Below are 20942 nucleotides of genomic sequence, written 5' to 3' on the forward strand. Positions count from 1 at the left end.
TGCCACCACTTCAATGGCTCCCATTTGCAGTGCGTCGACACAGGGTGTAAAGCGATCCGTCTTTAAAAATAAGAAACAATCCACTTCTTTCTACTACTAATCTACCTTTTTTTCTACCCCTGATACCCGATAATCCCGGTGAGGCGGTGCCTGCGGCGGTTAGCGCGGTAAGTTAAACGGCTATAATTGGACAGAAAAGAACAGAGGAGGTAGAAACGACTCAGACGCAGAGGAGAGGTGACGGCCGGCCCTGGAGGAGGGTTGATAAATTGTGTTTTCCTGAACTAAATACCCCCGCCCGACCCACCCCGCCCGCCCCCAAAACCCTGAGCCCCACTCCTGTTGTCGCTCGTTTGACTCACTGCTAATTGGGATGATGCATGACTGGGTGAGGTGGGGGGAGGGGGGGTGAGGAGGAAAGGCCACAGGGATATTTGGATGCACTTTGATTACAGTACACAGAGCCAGGACTTTCTTCAGGCCCACACACACACACACACACACACACACAGCATTACAACCAAGAGCACCCTCTCTACGCCAAGTAGTCCCATCCGCTTACAGTCGTGTGTGTTCGCATGCGTGTGAACACACAAACACAAACACGCACACATACACAACGGAGGAACGTGAGCTTAAACGCAAGTGCGTTCACGTGTGTGTGTGTGTGTGTGTGTGTGTGTGTGTGTGTGTGTGTGTGTGTGTGTGTGTGTGTGTGTGTGTGTGTGTGTGTGCAAAATGCCTTCATGGCCATGGAGGACAAACATCCCTGGTTCAAACGGACATGCCAGGACAGTGAACAAAGCCGATACAAATACTGTCGGGACACTGACCAAGACGGCTGGATTCTTCGTTATACTGTGTGTGTGTGTGTGTGTGTGTGTGTGTGTGTGTGTGTGTGTGTTGTTGGAACATGTTTTTCCGACGCCTGATGATAACAGCAGGGCCCAGTGGGAAGGAAACCACCTGTGGCCGGTTGCCATGGTTGCTGCGTGGCGTGGCAGACATGGCATTACTGGGGCAGGTTAACAACTGAAAAGAGGAGGCTGCCACGCAAGCCCCTGTCAGGCGTCCAGTCAGTTCCACCCCCCCCGCCCCCTCCGGTCTCTCTTTCCTCTCCTCTCCCACTCCTTGGCCATCGGTGTGCCACTGCATTTTTTCCTCTGTCTAATCCTGAACAGCTGCCGTCTTCCTCTTGGCAATGGTGGCATCCAGATCCAGACCCACCCCCCCCCCCCCCCCCCATCCCGTCACACATCCCATCGATGTCTCTCTCCCTTTCACTCTCCCATTCCTCTCGCTTTTGGACTCCCTCTTTGCCATACTTTCTCTGAAGCTCTCTCTTTTTTCGACCATTGGAAATATAACCCGTCTGTAGCGAGAGACTGATAGAGAGGATGTTCTATCAGCACAGACCAGGAGTGTCTGTCTGTGTGTGTGTGTGTGTGTGTGTGTGTGTGTGTGTGTGTGTGTGTGTGCGCGCGCAGTAGGGAAGGTGTTATTGGAACAAGCAGGTCATCTGGATTCAGTGAAGATGGAGAGGAACAGGTCAGAGGTCACCAGGAGCCGGTGCGCGTGTGCGTGTGTGTGCGTGTGCGTGTGTGTGTATATGTTGGTTTTGTATGTCTTCCCCCCATGAGCCAGATGAAGGTGAGATAGTGAATGTCAAAGTGTGTTCATATGTGTCTGTCTGTCTGTCTGTCTGTGTGTGTGAGAGACTTACGTCACGGGCCATAGCCACAGCTCTGTCTTGGGCGGGCGCTGGCCTATGCTCCCGGTAGTTCTGGAGACACTCATGGATCTGAAAGCACAAGGTCAAAAGAATGTTAAGAAGACAAGGAGAGAGAGAGAGAGAGAGAGAGAGAGAGCGAGAGAGAGAGTGAGAGAGATAGAGAGATAGAGAGAAAGAGAGAGAGACCGACAAGGAGAGAGAAAAAGAAAGAGAGAGAGACAAAGAGAGAGAAAGAGAGAGTCAAAGGCAGACAGGGAGAGAGAGAGCGAGAGCGTTAGACAGAGAGAGAGAGAAACAGAGTTCAACATGAGGCCAAGCGAGGAGGCCTCACGTCGATCTGAGCAAGCAAACACACACACACACACACACAGCGGTGTTCACAACATAACTCAGACATGAGTGAAGACACTGTGGACCACCCCGTTGGCCGGTAATCCTGCATGCTCCAATCTGCTTCAAACCTCTGCTAAATGCAGTACACACACACACACACACACACACACACACACACACATACATACACACATTCACACAGACACACACTCTGCGACAATCACACACGCTGATGGCTAATTCAGAGGGTCTCATATGACCCTCCGAGCACAGCCTCCAAGTGCTTTTAAGCGTTTAAGCTCCCATTCGCTTGCTTGTACAAACTGTCCAGATTTCCACTATGCGCTCGCTGCGTACTGGTGGCCAGGTGACGCGTCCAAATCCACTCAGGGCGCTGGCTCAGTACTCAACCTTATCAGCCTCAACACTGCAACCCTAGAACACAGACCGCCTGGGGGAGTGAGTGAGGGGGGAAAAAAAGAGAAAAAGACATGGAAAGTGGTATTCCTCAATCCCACATCTCACACAACGCACACACACACGCACACACGCGAGAACACTTAAGCCGTCACCGATGGGAGATGGATTCGTTTACATGAAAGCGCGCACGCAACCACACACACAAAATAATATATAACGTGTCCCGTGTATGACGAGGCACCAGCTGTGTGGTGCTGCCGCTCTTCCCTGGGCCGCCGTCAGGGCCCGTCAGCGGGGAAGACATCTGTGGTGGCGGGCCATCCTCCCTTACACCCTTCACCCTTGTCTCGCCTGTCTCCCGCTCCACCCCCGTCACGGTGTGGGGGAGGAGAAGGGGCCAAGTTGTGGGGCCTGTGATCCAGGCCATGGGACCAGATCTCCAGCTGGATGTCCCACAGGCAGGTCCAACGCAGGGCTGGACAGTAGGCCTGTCTTGCTGTGGGACACGCCCGCCCGCCCCCCCCCCCCCCCCGCCTTCTAGCTGTCTCCACAGTCTGTCCTCCATTTAAAGGGTCTAATTAGCACATGTGGTTTAGCGCAAGCACAAATGTATACACACGCATGCAGAGACACACAAGACAGACACACACACACACACACACACACACACACACACACACACACACACACACACACACACACACACACACACACACACACACACACACACACACACACACACACACACACACACACACACACACACACACACACAACACAGAGAATGGAATAAAAATAACAGATGGTCTGAGTAACAATGGTTACTCGCCCAGAAAGAACCAAAAGACAAGAAGAGGCACGTTAAACCGTTTTGCCGTCTTCATGTGAGCAGTGTTAGCGGGGTGATTTTTCGTTCACAGCCGAGACACATCTGCCAACAAATTGACATTGATGCAGCGTCTCTGGGGGAGCTCTTCCCCGCACATTGAAACGTCAAAGAGGGAATATGCCCCTCTACTAATGAATTACTTTTCTGATGGAAACCTGGGGCCCTCTGTGGAAACACTGGTGTCTCCTGATGAAAAAGAGCAGGTTTTCTTCATCATCTGTCCTTTATATACATGACGGTGGATGGATACTACAACACAATGGATGAGGCAATCCGCAGCACAAACCAATCGCGCCGGCAGTCCCCATCCACCAGTGTAATTACCGGGGGTATCCGATGGGCGAAAAAAAAACATCGTAACAGTGTCTGAAATGTATCTGTTTACACCATTCCCCTTCTCTTCTCTCTCTCTTGTTGAACTGCTGCTCTTTAAACCCCTACAACCGTTTCAGATTGATTCATCAGAGCGGGACTCCCGTCCATAAATCACCGCCTGTTAGTGCTCATTGAGGGCCAGGTGACGGGGGTACACCCAGTGGTTCCAATCTCTGTGTGAAGCCGACATTACGCGGCCATAAAACACCCTGCATTAGGTGTGTCCCCCGGGGCAGCCGTTTAAAAGCAGGGGGCGGAGGGAGGCAGAAGCTCCGCTCAGAGAGAGCGCTAGGGGCCTGTGGGCTGAGATGTAGGCTTTTTATTGAGATGGTGACAGAAAGTCCTTTGAGAATGCGAGAGGCCCGGGAGTGCTACTTGAGAGGCATGGGAACCCAGAACCCGAGGAAGATAAAGGCTGAATATCTGGCTGGAGCACTATGTCTGGGGGAAGAAGAACGAGACAACATTGTTTTAGAGATCTCTTAAAGAAAAAAAAAAACGGAGGCTTGTTTAGGCTTTTTGAGCCACGCTGCAATGGAGAAGGTGGGTCTGTGCAAACGCGAGGCCATCTAGTCGGAGTTGGGTTAAGCTGCCCCGATCTATTCCCCTTCTCCCTACTCTCAAACCTTGCCCCGGACGGGTGTGATGGACACATGCTCTATTTAACGTCAAAAAGCTGAAATACTCCATGAGCCGTGGGCCTTAAATAAAGCTTTTCACATACTCTCCCCAGTTCCAGCACAAAGCCAAACATAAAAACAGACAGAGAGCCCGGTTCAAGTTAGTCCATCTGTCTTGAGCCCATCTTCTATTGGCCAGATGAAACGGTGTAGAGAGAGAGGGGCTGCCAGTGGCAGCAGCTTGCAAACATACCACAGCGACGGTGACATCTGCTTAGGTAGTTGCCTAACCATCTCGTCTTACCGAGCGACTGTGGAATTCTTCGTTTTCTGGATGCCGTGAACAAATTGCATGATTGAAATGCTTTTATTTACAACCCAGGATGCCTTCCAAGTGTCTGTCTGTGACGTGGTGGCACGTTTAAAAGTCATTATGCCATAAAAAAGAAAAAACATTGCCGATTCTCTTTCTTCCGACCTGTGAGGTGGTTGCCGTGCTAAACGGCGGAGCGGATCTTGTACTTAGAAACACAATTAAAAAATGGAATAAACGTGAGCTTGCCGCAGTCTGGATGGGCTTAGAGTGGAGCAGAGTACACTGGAGGCTGCTCAGGGACGCTGCCACTAATTAAAGACAGGGGTTCCAGGACTCCACATGCACCGCATTAAATTAAATTAAAGTAAAAATCAGGTCATGGAATCGAGGCCCTTTTAATATCAGTGAGTGAGGCACGCTGAACTCTGGGCTTCAAAGAGAGATGAATGAATGTGAACTTTAAAAAGGAACATTCGAGACATGCTCCAGTGGAGAGCTTTTAACTCTTTAACTTTTGTTTGCTTCCAGAAAGACCCTGCAAGCCCAAAATAAACACAAAAAAAGGATGGAATCAGGAATATGAAACATGGATTTGCAATTATCCATATTTATCATTTTCAATTCCCCAGCTCTCTCGCCTCTGAAAGCCTTTGTTGTCATGGTATCAAGGTCAAGAAGTTGCCAATCACACTTTTCCGGCGCTTTCGAACCATTTCTTTACAGTTTGTACACCGCCACGTCGTAGATCACGTGACTTAAACGTCTCCAACGCATCACGTAGGTGGTCAACAGACCGTCTCGGCCCTGTCTCCACAGACACAACCCAAGAAGAGCAGCCTGTCTCATAAATCGTAATCCAGATATTACACAGCGACTGAGTCCTGGCACAGAACGAGAGGGGGCGTGCGGCGGAGAGCAGGCCTGAAAGATGGAGTGGTGCGATGATGGAGGCTGAAGTCTGGACATCACAGGGCTGGATAGTGTTTCCGCTGTCTGAGGCTCGCGACGTGGCTGAAGGCCTCTGGTTAATATCCAACGCCCAGGAACCCCTCACGTCAAGACGGGTCACAATTGACCTTCTTTCCCCCCTGCTCCCGTTTCAAGCTCCAGTCACCAGGGTTACACATCCTGCAACAAGCCATTGGTGAATCCCCCCGGGTGCCATTGCTTTGTCTGAACCGGAACGCTTTGTCGAGGGCCCCGGCGGCCCGCTGAACCAGACCGTGTTGGAGGGATCGGAGGGGCGACTGCAGACAGACCCGCAGGGTTGCGACTGCAATAGCTGTTAGTCGGCGTGTTTATTCAAGGAGCAGCAGGAGAAACATTGAGGCAGGCTCTCGTTTCACAATGCCGGTCCGCTTACACCATAGAACCTCATCTTTGGACTTGGCACAAAGGGGCACCGGGGTCCTGGACAGTGTGCGGTGGTTCTTGCCCTGGCTGGGAGATGACAGTGCCATATTCCATCACTCTGCCAAGGGAACAACTGACACGCTCGCCTGAGTCGAGTTACACAGACGGGAATATTACCCGACATAATGGTGTTGGTGACATTACATATATTGACATCACGAGGGGATGATCTGTTTTAAATGGATCTTGTGATTATTCCTCAGGATGTGGAATACTTTTCCAGTTTCCTGCATGAAAGACTAGACAAATGTCTAAATATATTTTTATTCTTTCACTGTTTTTCCTAACATTTAAACTAGTGAAGTTAAACACTTAACTAAAGAGAAGAATGTATTTATAGATTCCAGTTGAGGGTGGTTGATGGGTGAGGATTCACTGTGTGTGTGTGTGTGTGTGTGTGTGTGTGTGTGTGTGTGTGTGTGTGTGTGTGTGTGTGTGTGTGTGTGTGTACGTGCGTTTGTGTGCAGTACTGTATGGAGGGCATAAAGCCAGGACTGTTTCTCATGACTTATTGGTCAAGACTGATTTGACAAGCTTCAAGTTGTAGACAATTGGACACAGAAAACTGGGTGGACAATCTTTCAAATCTGCAGGTGAGCATCAGGCAAGTCCATACGATGTATGCAGTTATCAGGATACGCCGGGGAGCTGTAAATACAGTGTATGGTGCGGCAATGCATTTCGATAAAAAAGATTTTCCATATTTTCCGCTCCACTCCTATGTGCCATATCTTATTAAGATTGGCTTCATATTGTGTCGACCTTCTGGTTTCACTTTGTTATCCATCATTTTCTTTTCCTCCCAAAAATACCAAAATGGAAATCGGGGTCAGTGGGAGAGCCCTCAAATAATGGATGTGGAACTGGACGTATCTGGAACACCAGATAGGCTCCTTGATTACCAATACAGACATTTATCTCATGGAATCTGGGTCGTGTGAATCGTTAGGGTCTTGTCTGCTCGTAAGCCCCTCCCCCCAAACTCGGAACCCCTTCCATGGTCTTGAGGCTTCGCAATTAGTCATTTTGTAGCCAGCCAGCCATGCTGTGGACGGTGTCCCCTCCGATGCCTTCTTGACTTATCAAAACCCTTCCCCGAGACGTCATCCATCATCCAGCTGTGTAGCTGCTCCACCTCGACTCAGAGCCACTTGTTTGTGGATGCAGAGCAGGCTATTCGACTTCAAGCTGTGCTCGGCCATTAAACACTTAAACAAATATTTGGGAGGTAGCCCAAGCTTTGGGAATAAGGCTGCGAGGAGGAGGATTTATCCTCAACGCAGCTGAGACTTTCAAATCGTAAATAACCCGCGGGCTCCCGTCAAAAAGGAGTTTTTCTAAAGTGAGTAAGTGGCATGCTCAAACATTATATAGCAAACGACTGCACAATCCATAATGACCTCCTGTGTAAAAAAAAAAAAGGCTTCTATGCTGTGAAACAAAACGCCACGCTAAATAGACTTACTAGTATAGAAACGCGAAGGGATACAGAGGTCAACGCTCCGCAAAGATTGAGGTTTCCTTCAACAAAGCAAGCCGCAGGTGTTTGCTCACCTCCCTACGAGGGCTCTTGTTCCCCTGGAATAATAAACAGAGCGCTCAGCGGCGGCTAGGTGCTGAACGTGCTAACCACAGACAGTGTGCGCAGATCTCTGAGGTAGTATAGGCTTACAGGCCTCTGCCGGCACCCGAGACGATTAGCGGGGCTGCGCGGCTGAGTGCAGGCTTTGGGGGTGCGCAGCAGAGCGCAGGAGGTTACCGAAGCAGGAAGGTAGGTTTCTAAGAAAATCTTTACATGAGGTCCCCCTCGGTGCCGGAGCATTAGGTCGGAGGGCTAGTGCGGTAGGGGGGGGGGGGGGGGTGTAGGGAGGTTTGAGACCGTGGCAACACTAAACGTGTAAACACGTCCTTTTTCTCCTTCTGGTTCGGCCTTTCCTGGTCCATGGCTGACGTTTTCCACCACTGAAATCTGAGGTCTCGGGTCTCAACGCCATTTCATTTCAACCTCTGACAGCTCATACTGTTGAACTGTACATAGTGTGGACATGGCCACACGCAGATAAAGAGCTACCGCTAAGGTGGGGTGCTTGGCTTGTGGATGCAGCATTTACATCGATAACATGCAGCTTTCACAAACGCTACAAATACACATTTTCATAGTTCAATGTACAGTAATGGAGACTTCAAATTATCTTTAAGCTCAGCACATCCAACTTCAGCAGATCCATTTCAACAAATCTCTAAACCCACTTAATGGATGGCAGTTGTAATCCTATGTACCCTTATTGCCAACATCATATATGAAACTACTACAAGCAATGTATTCCTTATTCTTTGTCTAGTGTGCCACAGTGAGGTAGACTTGTTTTCCAAAAACCCATTAAAGCAAAACACAAAGCAGCCTCATAGCCTTGCTAAGGAGTTTTCAAGACGGACACCATTATGAAGCGACTCTTTTGGATAGCCTACGTTACAAGCAGCTTAGCTACATACCTAATAGCTTCTAAGTGGACAAAAATGAAGGAGAAAAGCTTGGTGACCACAAGCGATCGAGCTCTGGGGCCCGTCTGAACGCCTGCTGACAGAAACTTGGTCCTGAAGGAGTCCCCCACCTGTGTCAGGTGGAAATACAACTTTGTATTATATTTCCTGTGGCTTTCCACCGAGCGGGTCACTTGGCAGCGGAACAGTGAGTGCCGGGGAAATAATAGAAAGCCCACATGAGCGACTCGTTAATTGAGAGGAGGGGAACTGTCTGTGTCGTTTTAGGCCGGCCCGCGCTGCTGCACGCGTAGGCATTTGCATTTCGTTCCACATTAGGGCCAGACACGGGCGGTGTTGAGAGGTCTACCGGGCCGAGGGCGGCCTCTGAGCGCCCCCGGGGCCGCCACCGCAGAGAGACCAATGAAGTATTTGCTTCATCTGTGTGACATAATCAGATTAGCAGGGACATGAGATTGTCCGGATCGTCTGACGAGTGTTGAGGTGAGCGGAGGAAAGACGGGACGAAAAGTGGTATTGGGTTCGAGACTTCAGGGGAATGTTTTTCTCTTTACCCCCACCCCGCCCACACCACCCCTGATTCCTCCCCTCATTCTTCCTCTCTTGTCCCCACTTCCTTTGGTCCTTTCCCCTGTAGATAGGCCCGCGGAGCAGCAAGCGATGCTCCATAATTACCCAGGTGAGCCCTGAGCGTTCTCATATGAGTGACATATATATATATATATGTATATATATATATATACATACACATACATACATACATACATACATATATATATGTGTGTGTATGTATACACATATATGTATGTATGTATGTATGTATGTATGTATGTATGTATGTATGTATGTATGTATGTATGTATGTATGTATGTATGTGTGTCTCTCTCAACCGGTTGCTTAGCCCGTGCTGAAGTATCCGTCTGGCGGCCTTGCGCAATTCTAGAGTGGAATCTGTGGGAGCTGTGTGGCGGGCCGGAGAGGAAGAGGACGATTAAGGCTTTTATTAATGGTGTGCCACTGACATTAGCCATGTTCACCTGGGCGCTGGGTGTCTCGCCGCCGGGCTGAGGCTGAAAGACGAGACGGTTGTTCTGTACTCTGGAGTGCGCCGCGCCTCCCCATGTCTGCCCGTCTCCCTGCCTGGACCAGCCAGTTGACAGGCTGGCTCACATCTTGGTAGCGAGGAGGAAGAAAAAAAAAAAAAAAAAAGAGAGAGGAAACGCACACAATTCTGCCTGTCTGGTGTTGGCTGGCGGGCCTTCTCCACTTAGACTGAGGCACTAACGATAAGAGACGCTAAAAGCTGCTCGGTTTTCCCTTTGACAAAAAAGGAGGGGGGGAAAAAAGAATGGAAATGGGAAAATGGGTCCAATAAAGAGGCATGTCTTGATGTGTACGAAGAATGAAGTGGTGGCTCTTTAATGTTGCCCTGATGCCTTCTCGTTTCATGGCTCTGAGGGCTTGTCTTTCCCATAATTCTACTTTAATGGAGGGGAGGGGAGTTATGTTCTCTTTCAGTAGCAGGGATCGGGCTGCTTCAGCGTGGCGAATGTGTCTCTTTTTATTCTATTGTAACCAGCGCTCACCACAACCGGACTGGGATACTTTTTGAAACCCACCGGGCCATTATTACACTGGAATCCACATTGACACACATATCAGAGATGTTGTTTGAATTTGGTTCATGGATTTCCCCCGTTGAACTACCGTTGCACGGAAACAAACGCAGGCCCAAATCGGACACGCGGGACACATCGGGAACAACAAGCATCGACAGTGGCTGAAACTCCTTAATAAGCTGGCACGACAAGGGCCGGCTAGGGAAGGAGAAATTACCCTCAGCCTGTTCCCCGTCGGCACGACTGCTATCAAAATAGCATTGGAATGCAGCGCACGTCTTGTCACATTTTCTGCCTGATTGCAGTTGTTGTACGGCCCAGTACATTTCCCAGAATTCACTTGTTATCCACTTTGTCAACCTTGGTTTCCAGCCAGTTAAATCCTAGTAAACCGAATATTCGGAATTAGTAGAGCCAAGCGCAGAATGCATTGTGTTAACTTAAAGAGCAAAACTACTGTTTCAGCTGGAATTCCAAAGAAGAGATTTGCCTTTTTTGAGTTGCAATTTTTGGAAAAGGGCGGGGGGGGGGGGGGGGGGGGGTCGTGTTTTCCCCCATGGTCCCGACCCATGTGTCCGGGAAGCCAAACGTCCTTCAGACATTAAATAAACCGCTACTCAGATAGAGATTTACCATCCACACACACCGTGGCGTTAAACTAGTGCCTGGAAAACCTAAACTTTCTCTCAGACGCCGCTGTCAACCGCTACCCAGACAGAGCTCCACACGTCCACACACCGCCAGCTCAGGTAAATAACATGTGAGCAGTAGGGAGATGGCCTCTCCTCTAAATTCAAGCGTGTTAAATATCACGCTAATATAACTAATACGACATACCAATATTACATTGTGTACACAGTGCAGAGCCCATGTTTGGTAAAGGGCTCTGCAGATGGACTGTAATCACAGCTGGTTTGAAGGCCAGGTGAAAGTCTGGGCCCTCCCGTTCATGCAGTCCGGCGAGATGTGTGGAAACATAACGCCACCTTCATTAACAACATTCTATCGGCCCCACATGCGTGTCGTGTTTTCTTTGGGGCCGACGAGAACAGGAGCCTGAACAAGCAACGGCCCTGCCCATCATTATCTGGTCTCATAAAGCTCTTATTCTGTGGCCATCCATAACAAGCTAGGCAGCCAATGAAAGCCTTCTGGTTTCCTCGGGGCCCGACCTCCGGGGTTCAGCTCCCTGTCTGAGGTATGTTGTGATTCAGATGATTTTACATGCTTGTTCGTGTCTTCCATGACCCCGGGTCCTGAACCAACAAATAAGCCAACATATCTTAAACAAGAGGAAACAAGGAACCCCCAAAAAAATGGATGTCCATTTCCTGTGCTATAATGGGGCCAATAGGAACGAAGGGGTTAGTGACTGGGAGGTAAATGTAATCATGTGTGTAAATTGTGCCAGAGCAGAATGCAATCAAAGTACTTTCTCTGTTCAAGAATGGATCAGGATATGATGCCTCACACTTGCGGCCCGCTGATGGTGAGCCAACAGCTCATCCTTACTGTGCTATTGTCATTGGACGACCTCTTGTTAATAGTAGCTATCTCGTTTTAACAGGCAGGGAACCCAAAACTTTGAGTAGGAGCCATATTTCACAGCGGTAGCAGTCAGAGAGGAGATATGGGTGGGGAGACAGGCAATCAACTTTGTACAGTGCCAACAGGAAGTACAGAGAAGGCAAAATGAGTCACAATGAAAAAAACTTGTGTATGATTTATGCAAGTGTGTGTGTATTGGCTTCCTCATACACAAGTTGTTATCAGAAATTTTAAATGAAAACAAAGCAGTGGGGAAAGAAGAGGGGAGAGGCAGCGAGTCAAAGAGAGGAAAAAAAGAGAAAGAACGAAAAGTGGAAAATTATCCAACATAAAATATGTAATTACCAAATGAATTAACTACAAGGATGATTACCTTGACCAGAGAGTGGAGACTCTTCTCACCGAACATCTCCAGGAGGAAGGTGTTGTCTTCAGGCCTGCTGACATAGGGGTTGAGCTGAGAGGGCAGTGCTGCCAGCAGCTCATACAGACCTGGGAGAGGGGGGGGGAGAGGGGGGGAGAAAAGACATGCATGCATTTTACACATAGTGACAGACAAGCATAGACATGGACATAAAACACACATAGGTACAGATACAACTCGAAGACAAACCCCTGAGATGCATGTGAAACATTGTTCTGGAATTATTTTGTATGTCTCTCTCGCTCTCAAACTGTTACCATACGAAATGGAGAACACACATGCAACCCAAGGGAGCAATAAGCCATGTCCCATAGCAGCCTGTACTTCCTGGTTTTGTCACGTATTTGGACATGTATCTTCATAGCTTATGTCAAAGTGAGCTTTGATATCCATCTTCAAGCCAGATCCCAGACGTGTATTATTGATTTCCTTTACAACTCCTATGGCACAAAAATGAGTTCTGTATGGAATCAATAAGTGGGATGAAATTCATGTTTCCAATTGGTTTTGTGATGTTGGGAATTTCAAGCGGTCCAAATGTGAATGAAACTTCACTATTCGATAATGACCAGAAGTATGTAATACTCAGCCGAACCTCGGATTTAGAGTCCACAGGTCTGGTTGACATTACCCATATTGAGATATTTTCCAGGAAAATGTGTCCCAGATATCGTACCATATTGAAAAATAAACCACCTAAAATAAAAATAAAATTGGAGGACCAAACATGGTTTGAAGACACCAACAGAGAACCCTCATCCAAGTGTTATCCAGGAAACCTTGCAGAAAGTATAGATGACTCTTCCATCCCCTTCTCCCCTCACCATCGACCCTAAAAGAAAAGTCCAGAATTTGGGAATTCTATTTAAAGCGGAGCAAACGGGGGAGTTGATGGTTTCAAGATAAACCGAAGGGGAGTCGGAGAACTCTGCGGAACCGGCGAGTGACCAATGGGCCTCTCCAAGTGCAACAGATTCCCGGGGAGCAGTAGCAGGCTCTAGCCGGTTGGTGCCTTGCTTCTTGGCCTTCTGTCCTGGCACTGATGTGTGAGGGTAGATTAAAGACCCACAGGGTGCAATGGAGCTGGGTTTCATGCATTAGGAAAAGTCCTGCTCCCTTGATGTCGCTGCACAGCGGCCTCCCTTCCTTTCTCCTCCTCCTCGGATGCTAAACCGGATGCCCAATCAGATATAAAAATAAAATGACTTTTGAGGTTTACCTGATCGGATGGACAAAAACAAGTGAAGTCATCGAAACGTCAGAACAAACTTGAGCCACTCTTTTATAGGATGCAAGTGTGTACACAACACAGAAGCATGGAAACAAAATAAATAAGCTTACATCTGAAAACTATTGATTGAGCACAATGGTTGATGCGTGCCAGCTGCCTGACTGAGTGACTGACCGGCTCTCTGGCTGGGCTGCAGTCACTGTGCACTGGCAGCTACAGTTTGTGGCCGGATAGGAGGCCCCGAGTATGGCCTGACTAGCCAGACTAGAGTGCACTTTGTGGAGCTCGTCCTGCTGCTGGAGATTAAGAGATACATTGAGAGTGTCTCTCTATACATTTAGAGAGACATTGTGGACATGATAATAACACTGTATTTTGTGCCTCTTAACCCTGGTTCTTAATTAGAGATGGTACTGGTGATTGGGACATCATCCCGCAGTGAAGCACAATATTGTATTGTGCTTCACGGTAACTAATGTGTTGCATGAGAGAAGGCAGATGTGTGAATGCATAAGTGGGCCATTGAAAGTGACTGACATCCAGTGATGAAGGAACATATGCACGACATATGCTGGAATAATCACCCTATCAATAAACGACTTGGCTTTAACTGGGGTTTGATACATCCATACGTCCTCATGTGTAGGTGATCACCTTGTCAAATGACCAACTGCATGGGAAACAAATCAGTTGTGGCAGCGATAGATAAAAACAAGCTTCCGCAGCTCCAGGGCTTGCAGGTCAGTGTGTCAGGGCGAACCTAGTGACCCACAGGAAAACCAACTCAAGACAACTGAACAAAGTGCTACGGGAGCCAAGAACTAAACATGGTTCTTGCTAAGCTGAAATTAAATCTAAGATTGTACCTCAGGACAAGCGGTGGGGCAGGGAATAAGGAGAGAGGGCAAGTATGAGAGAGAGAGCAAAGAGAGAAAAACAAAAACACGAAACCCGAAATGGCTGGGTAGCTGCAATGTAGGAGTACTTCCAGTAGTGTAGTGTCCACGTCGAAACTTGTGATGCAGACAACAAACCAGGGGAGTCAGCATGACATGATGTTGCTCAAGAGAGACAAGGAGAGAGAGAGAGAGAGAGAGAGAGAGAGAGAGAGAGAGAGAGAGAGAGAGAGAGAGAGAGAGAGAGAGAGAGAGAGAGAGAGAGAGAGAGAGAGAGAGAGAAACAGATAGACTTTGGGGAAGGGTGGGTGAGCACACGAGTCCACTCCAGACTCTTTCACTTGGTCACTGCAAATCTGGTCTGGCTCTCCTGGGTTTGTATTGGCTCGGCTGCTCTGTTAGCTCTCGTGAGGCGGGGCGTGTACGCAGAGGATCTGGAACGTCGATGAAACGGACCACTAGTTCTGTTGTGGCCACGGCCCTTGATCGGGGCCAGACCAGACTCCAATGGCCCAGAGTCCAGAGGGAGGCTGTGCTTCAGATGTCCCTAAGATGTCCAGTGAGGCCACGCAAGGGTTTCCCGTACGGGGAAAGTGACCACGGCAACTGCCAAACAGCACTTCCCCTCTCACGCCCACACCTCCACAGTGGTTAAGATATTTTGTTTTTGACCCCTTCATCGGAGACCAAAATGTCTCCTGTCATTGAGACGCATAAAACATGATACACGCTAGTGACATAGGGTCAGTGAACTGCGGAGGATTTCACTTCCTGGAGCAGAGCAGAAATTAGGAGACGACAGGAGCTAATCTATATGCATGCAGTTCATGGGGATGTAAAAAATATGACCCAAGAACCATTACATGTTGAACTTCCAGGAACTCGTTTACTCGTGCACCGCGCCTGGGAAGACTGCTAGCCGGGACTGCTGGGAGAGAAATATATCGCAGAGTCCATCATTTTGGGGGAAACGGTGAGCTTGTTTTTTCAAGCGTGCACAGAAAGACAGAGCATAAGTCTGGTGAAAATGAAATTGTCCTTCTGAAAGCGATGGAGGAAATGAACTTGGGCCTAGTTTGGTTTCCTCTCCCGAAACTCCCCTGTGCCCGTTTCCCCTCCCAGGTGTCCAATGAGTTATTAACCCTCCCCTGTATATCTATCAGCAATTTATTAAGCGCAAAACACATGTGAGGCTCATAGGATTTGGGGGCAAGGGGGTGGGAATTAGGACAACATTCGGGAGCAGCCCTTCCTAGCAGGTCAGTAATTCAAACGCTGCTATGCGAACACGTTTCGTGGCCGTCTGCGGTGAAATAATGGTGGCTTACGAAGGCAAGGCAGCGGCAGAAGCAGCTGCAGTTTGTGTACACTAATCCACTCAGGGTCTGATTTACCTCTTTATTATCCAACCTCAGGGACGGGGAGAGGCGAGAAGGAGGCCACTCGCAGCGGGGTGAAGAGTACCAAGGGAAAGAACGGGACCAAGATGTGAAGCGGCTGCGAGGGTTTGGATGTACACGCGTGGCAATCAATCAATTGTCACAAACGTCTAGGCAGAAAAAGTCAAAGACGGAAGTGAGACACCTTTGTAAATAATGGAGATTGATGGTCATCCTCGCCGGCCTGAAAAAACTATTAGAGAACTGATGACTCCTACACTTATGTCAACACTTTTATTGTTGTTGCATGGGGAGACAACCTACACAAGAGGTGGGCGGCGGTTCTGTCTGAGACTGGATCTGGAGGGGGATCTGGACTGGACCAGACAGTCAGGGGGAAGGCTAGGGTTCCTTAGCGACCCCATTACACTGCGGCGTCTGTATCACTTCTCCGGGTGTTCTTACTACCTGTCCTGCCGTCTCACATTAAACCGTCTTGGTGACTATCATACTACACGGTCTCAGACCTCTGAACGGATCCCTCCTCATGATGGAGCTCATGATTGATTTCATTGGTTTCGTGCAGTGTCTACAAAAGCAAAAAAGGTCAGGGGCGGTAAAGGATAACAGGAGGGTCACGTTTCTTTGCGAGTTAAGCCCCAGGTCCACTGTTGTGACATATTGTACCAGGCATAAAATTAAACAGAATTACATGTTGAGAAAAGCCTTGTGATCCGTTAGCATAACTTACAATGAGTCCACCAGGGATGTGCAGCGGATACAGTGGCGGGTGCACTGTGTAAGACCAGGGAAAAGTGTAATATAGAAGACTTGGCAGAGGGGTCTAACAGCAGGGGTCCGCGCTACATTGAAACCACCAAGCCGCCCATTACCAACAGCAGAAACCGAACCACTTCTGCACATTAAAAGAGAGGTCAGGGGACAAAGCCCTTCATTATCAGCCTCAATGATATTTCAATGCCTTGCTTCCTGAATCCCTTCTCTTGGCAAGATGTTAGGCAGGGCTTTTCAGCATGGAAAAATGACAAATGACAAAAATTAGTGTAGCAAAATCCAGATGATTAAAACGCGGAACCTGCAAACCATTGAATGCTTTTGCATGAACAAAAACAAAAGCTTGTATTTTCTGTTTTATTGAACACGGCTTTGCTGCTCCCTTGTCCATGCACTACGCTCCCTCACACACCTTTAGCCTCTTACAGGGCTGTCAACACCTTGCAAAACAAAGCAACTATGCACGTGTTGAAATAACGTCATTAAAGTTTTATTTTCGGAGGCTCCTTTGGCTGCCTGAGGAGATGCTTTGTTTTGCAGTTTTGTCCAACTTCACATTGTGAACCGTTTAGACAAATGTGTTCCGCACCAGTAAAACCCAAAGCATCAGATACAGATAAAGGCAACACAAAGGACAAGGGAAGATGTTTTACTGTTAACGTCAAGTGTTCCCTTTGTGCTGTATAGAGAAGTAGAAGAAAGGCATCGGGTCAAATTGAGGGAAAGTGACGTTACGAACATGTGTTGATGAAAGTGGTAATGAGAGAGAAAAAATATACACATGTGCTCTGGCAGACGGAGAACGTTTAATGTGAGCAAGGTTTATACTTGTGAGCGCCAGTGGCTTCTCTATGCCATGAGAGATCGTCCTGGATGCTACGTTCTTTCCTTCCATCCAAAGATCTAGATGAAAGATGCCCTGTTCCTTTTTCTCGCCCTGGCTGGAGTATGAGTATGGAGTAGATGCTTTTGGATTTTCTAAGAAGTGATAAAACAGCAGAAAAAGTAGACGCCTTAGCAATACTGCCAGATCTCAACGACTTGCCACCTCCACTTGCTTTGGCAACGGACCAGCAGTGTCAGTTCCAGATCATGCCGCAACAACTCTGCTGAAGCATGTGGTTTCCAGATTGTACAGGCTAATCTAACACTCATCTGCACCACCTGAAATGATTTCATTTGGATGATGCACACAACAGCAATACACTACTCGTGTTTGCTCCATATACAGTATATCTCCTCTCCATCCCACTCTCTCCACTTGTTTTCTCTTGCACACAAAGTGCAAGTGGTTCTATTCAACAGTCCCTGCATGTGATGGTCATACTGTAGACAAGGACTGTGAGGCTGTTTTAAACCTCTTTCCAGTGCAAAAGAGCATATTCTGTACTGGCCAGTACTAGATTAAGTCTTATAAGGGACATCAAATGGGAGTTATAAATTCATAATAAACAAAAGTCCTTGTCCTAGTCTCTAGCCTTCTCCTTGCCGTTACTTGCTTTTCGTGTTGTCGTCTTTGCTCTTGATTTTTGTCAGAGCAATGTGGAAACTTTGGTCCTGATGTAACTGGAAACAGGGCCCTCATCCAGTGGCAACAAACCCTTGTGTTTTGGTATCGTATCCCCGCGGTGGAGCTCCGGCCAGGGACAACGGCAGAATGGCTGGAACATGGCTGACTGATCCCAGGGGCTCCCAGCGCGAGTGCTGACACCAAGACCCTCACCCCCGCCCATGCTTGCCTTGATCTACCAATTGACTAACTCACGCACCCACTCACTCACTCCGTCGTTACCCTGGTGGAATCAAGGCCTGTGGACGTGGAGGGAGGCCAAATTATCTGCATTTTTTGCACATTTGGACGGAAAACGTACAGCACAATTGCCAGACAAGCACAATGTAATGAAGAAGTATCTATTGTGGTACCATTATTGGGGACTCGTATCTGTGAAAACCACAAGGATTTGGAGTGTAGAGTGCTTAATATTAGAACAATGTGTACCACTGTGTCCACTTTCCCTCACACATGCACGCCGCTTTTGTTTATACGAGAACCGTCCACAGCAAGGCAGGACCGCTTGCTATGTCTCTCATATACACGGTGTATCTGGTAAAAGGGTTGTCCCGTTCAAAAGAAATCCCACTTTTATGTGTGCCTCGTCCGCCTGCCTCCTCCACAGCTGCATGCGGCAGCGTTAGCCTTATCTTTTAATGCTGTGAGGGGACTGTAAACCTTGATAGCACAGGCAGGTATGTCTTGGAATAACACAGTAAACGTTAAAAGGTTTCATAAAAAGCGGCAGTGTCTTTGGAAGAGGCCGCTTGGATGGTTGCGTTGTGCATGGGCATTTGTGCGTGTGCGAGTGTGTGTATGTGTGTGTCTGTGTGTGTGTGTTTCAGGTGGTTAGAGGGTTCTGTAATGCCAGGCCCTGGGCGACATAACGTTTATTTTATGTGCCTGTCATACTTAAGTGGATAATAATCCTACCCTGCCACACCAGGGTTACCTTTAGGGTGCAAAGTGAATCATGCACTGAATAAAAGGTACAGCAGAAGGATTCAGTTGATTGTTGCAGTTAAAACATGTAAAACAAACATGTCTTCAACATTGAGATGAGATGGAGATGATTTTTTTTTTTTCCAGCAATTTGTTTTTCTTAAGTCCCTTGCACATATTTTTGTGGTTTCATGTACCAAAAATGTATTGATGCCTTTTTTCCATTTCCATGTCTCTTGTTTCTTAACATTGGAGCATAACTGTGTTTATTTGGATTATCTTATGATGAACTGGGTTTTTACAAACAAATGCAAATCAATTAGCATTTGCTCTGATTGGTCAGCAGTTATTGTTAAATGATTTTTGTTATTATTAAGAGAATACAAATACCTAAGGCAGACTTCCCATATTATCAGAAGCATATTTTTTATAATTGCATTTTTTCTTACTGAAGTAAGAGAAACATCTGCATGATTTCAAATACCAAAAGGTAATCCACTTTTACATTTTTATTTTCCAGCATGTCTCCATCCCTTTGCTTCAAACCGGGTGTTTTTATTAAAGTGGCTTTAAGGCATATGCATATCATATCACTTATGATCTGGTTGATCATGAGTTTTGGCCCACAACAGCTTTTTGACATTTTTACAACGTCATACTTAAATCTTACACCAGCACTGCTCCACCTGTGACTTTGATATCTCAAACTTACTCAGTGTCCCGAATGGCTCATAAAAAGCAGCAGTTTCGCAATAGTATCTTAGGTAGAGACATTTCTTTCTCCGAAAAAGAAAAAACACTTTTACAATGTCTAACCAGCATATCTAACCGTCCGACAAACAAAAAGGGGAAGGGAAAATCCTGCTCCTGGACAATATGGAACCTTTCAGCGGAGACATCAACGTCAATACCATCGGGTCTTAATCGGCCATACAAACCCCCTTCTGAGCACGGCCCTGAAAATAAAACACGCAAGAAAGGCCTACGCTACGCTCTCCGCCAGGGACAGTCCGCTAACTACTAAACCAGGGGAGGAAATGGGGCTATCAGGTGCAAACACACCCACACTCGGCTCACAGCGAGAGTGCACACCCACACTCTCTCCGGGACACTCCCGGACTCGCTGAAACGACCTCCGCAGTCTCATAAGCCAGATGCGTTCGGGGATCTCCCGCAAGGCGAGGTTACGGGGCAGGCGACCTGGGTCGGAACGTTCCGGCGGGACGTGTTGTTCTGTCTGTCTGCGGCGCCCGACGGGCCGTCCCACCATGGGTGGGACTTCTAAGATTGGTTGAAATGAAATGTGTAGATTGAATAAAACGACACTGTGTTTGTTAGGCACGTTAAAGTGTGTGTGTGTGTGTGTGTGTGTGTGTGTGTGTGTGTGTGTGTGTGTGTGTGTGTGTGTGTGTGTGTGTGTGTGTGTGTGTGTGTGTGTGTGTGTGTGTGTGTGCGCGCGCCTGCGTATGTGCAGGTGTTTGGACACAGGCTAAGGCAGTAGCTCAGGGGGTAGAGTGGGTTGACTTGTAACCATGAGGTTGCTGGTTCGATCCCCCGTCCCTCCCTGAGCAACACACCTAACCCTAACACCTCCCGACGAGCTGGCTGTCGCCTTGTGTGGTTGACACCACCGTCGTTGTGTGAATGTGTGTATGAATGGTTGCAAGTCTCTTTGGACAAAAGCATCTGCTAAACGGCCCAAATATAAAAACATAAACCTATAACATCCTTGGACAAAGTCTCCCGCATCATCAAGCACCAGAGATCTCATTTAAAAAGCTGCACAGAGCTCTGGAAGTCAAACAGAAAGAGCTCTACATGAAAGGGACCGCAGGACCTGCCCTCTGGAAAGCCGGCCGCCGCCGCCACTCGGCCGCCCCCCGCCATCCGCACCGCCACGCTGGAACGCCAGCTTTCCAACATTTTATTGTTTTACAGGTTTATTTTCTCACTAT

At 48.0% G+C, this 20942-nt stretch overlaps 1 protein-coding gene across 1 annotated transcript in view; it reads right to left on the minus strand.

Moving 5' to 3' along the window:
* Positions 1–20942, minus strand: part of mpp7a (MAGUK p55 scaffold protein 7a) — a 113698-nt gene that overhangs the window by 59162 nt on the left and 33594 nt on the right. Inside the window, 2 exon segments of the mRNA XM_084475184.1 lie at positions 1724–1801; positions 12142–12260. Coding sequence (XP_084331310.1) covers positions 1724–1801; positions 12142–12260 — 197 coding nt within the window.

Source organism: Micromesistius poutassou (genome assembly GCF_964030765.1).
Source record: "Micromesistius poutassou genome assembly, chromosome: 11".
NCBI classification, from domain to species: domain Eukaryota; kingdom Metazoa; phylum Chordata; class Actinopteri; order Gadiformes; family Gadidae; genus Micromesistius; species Micromesistius poutassou.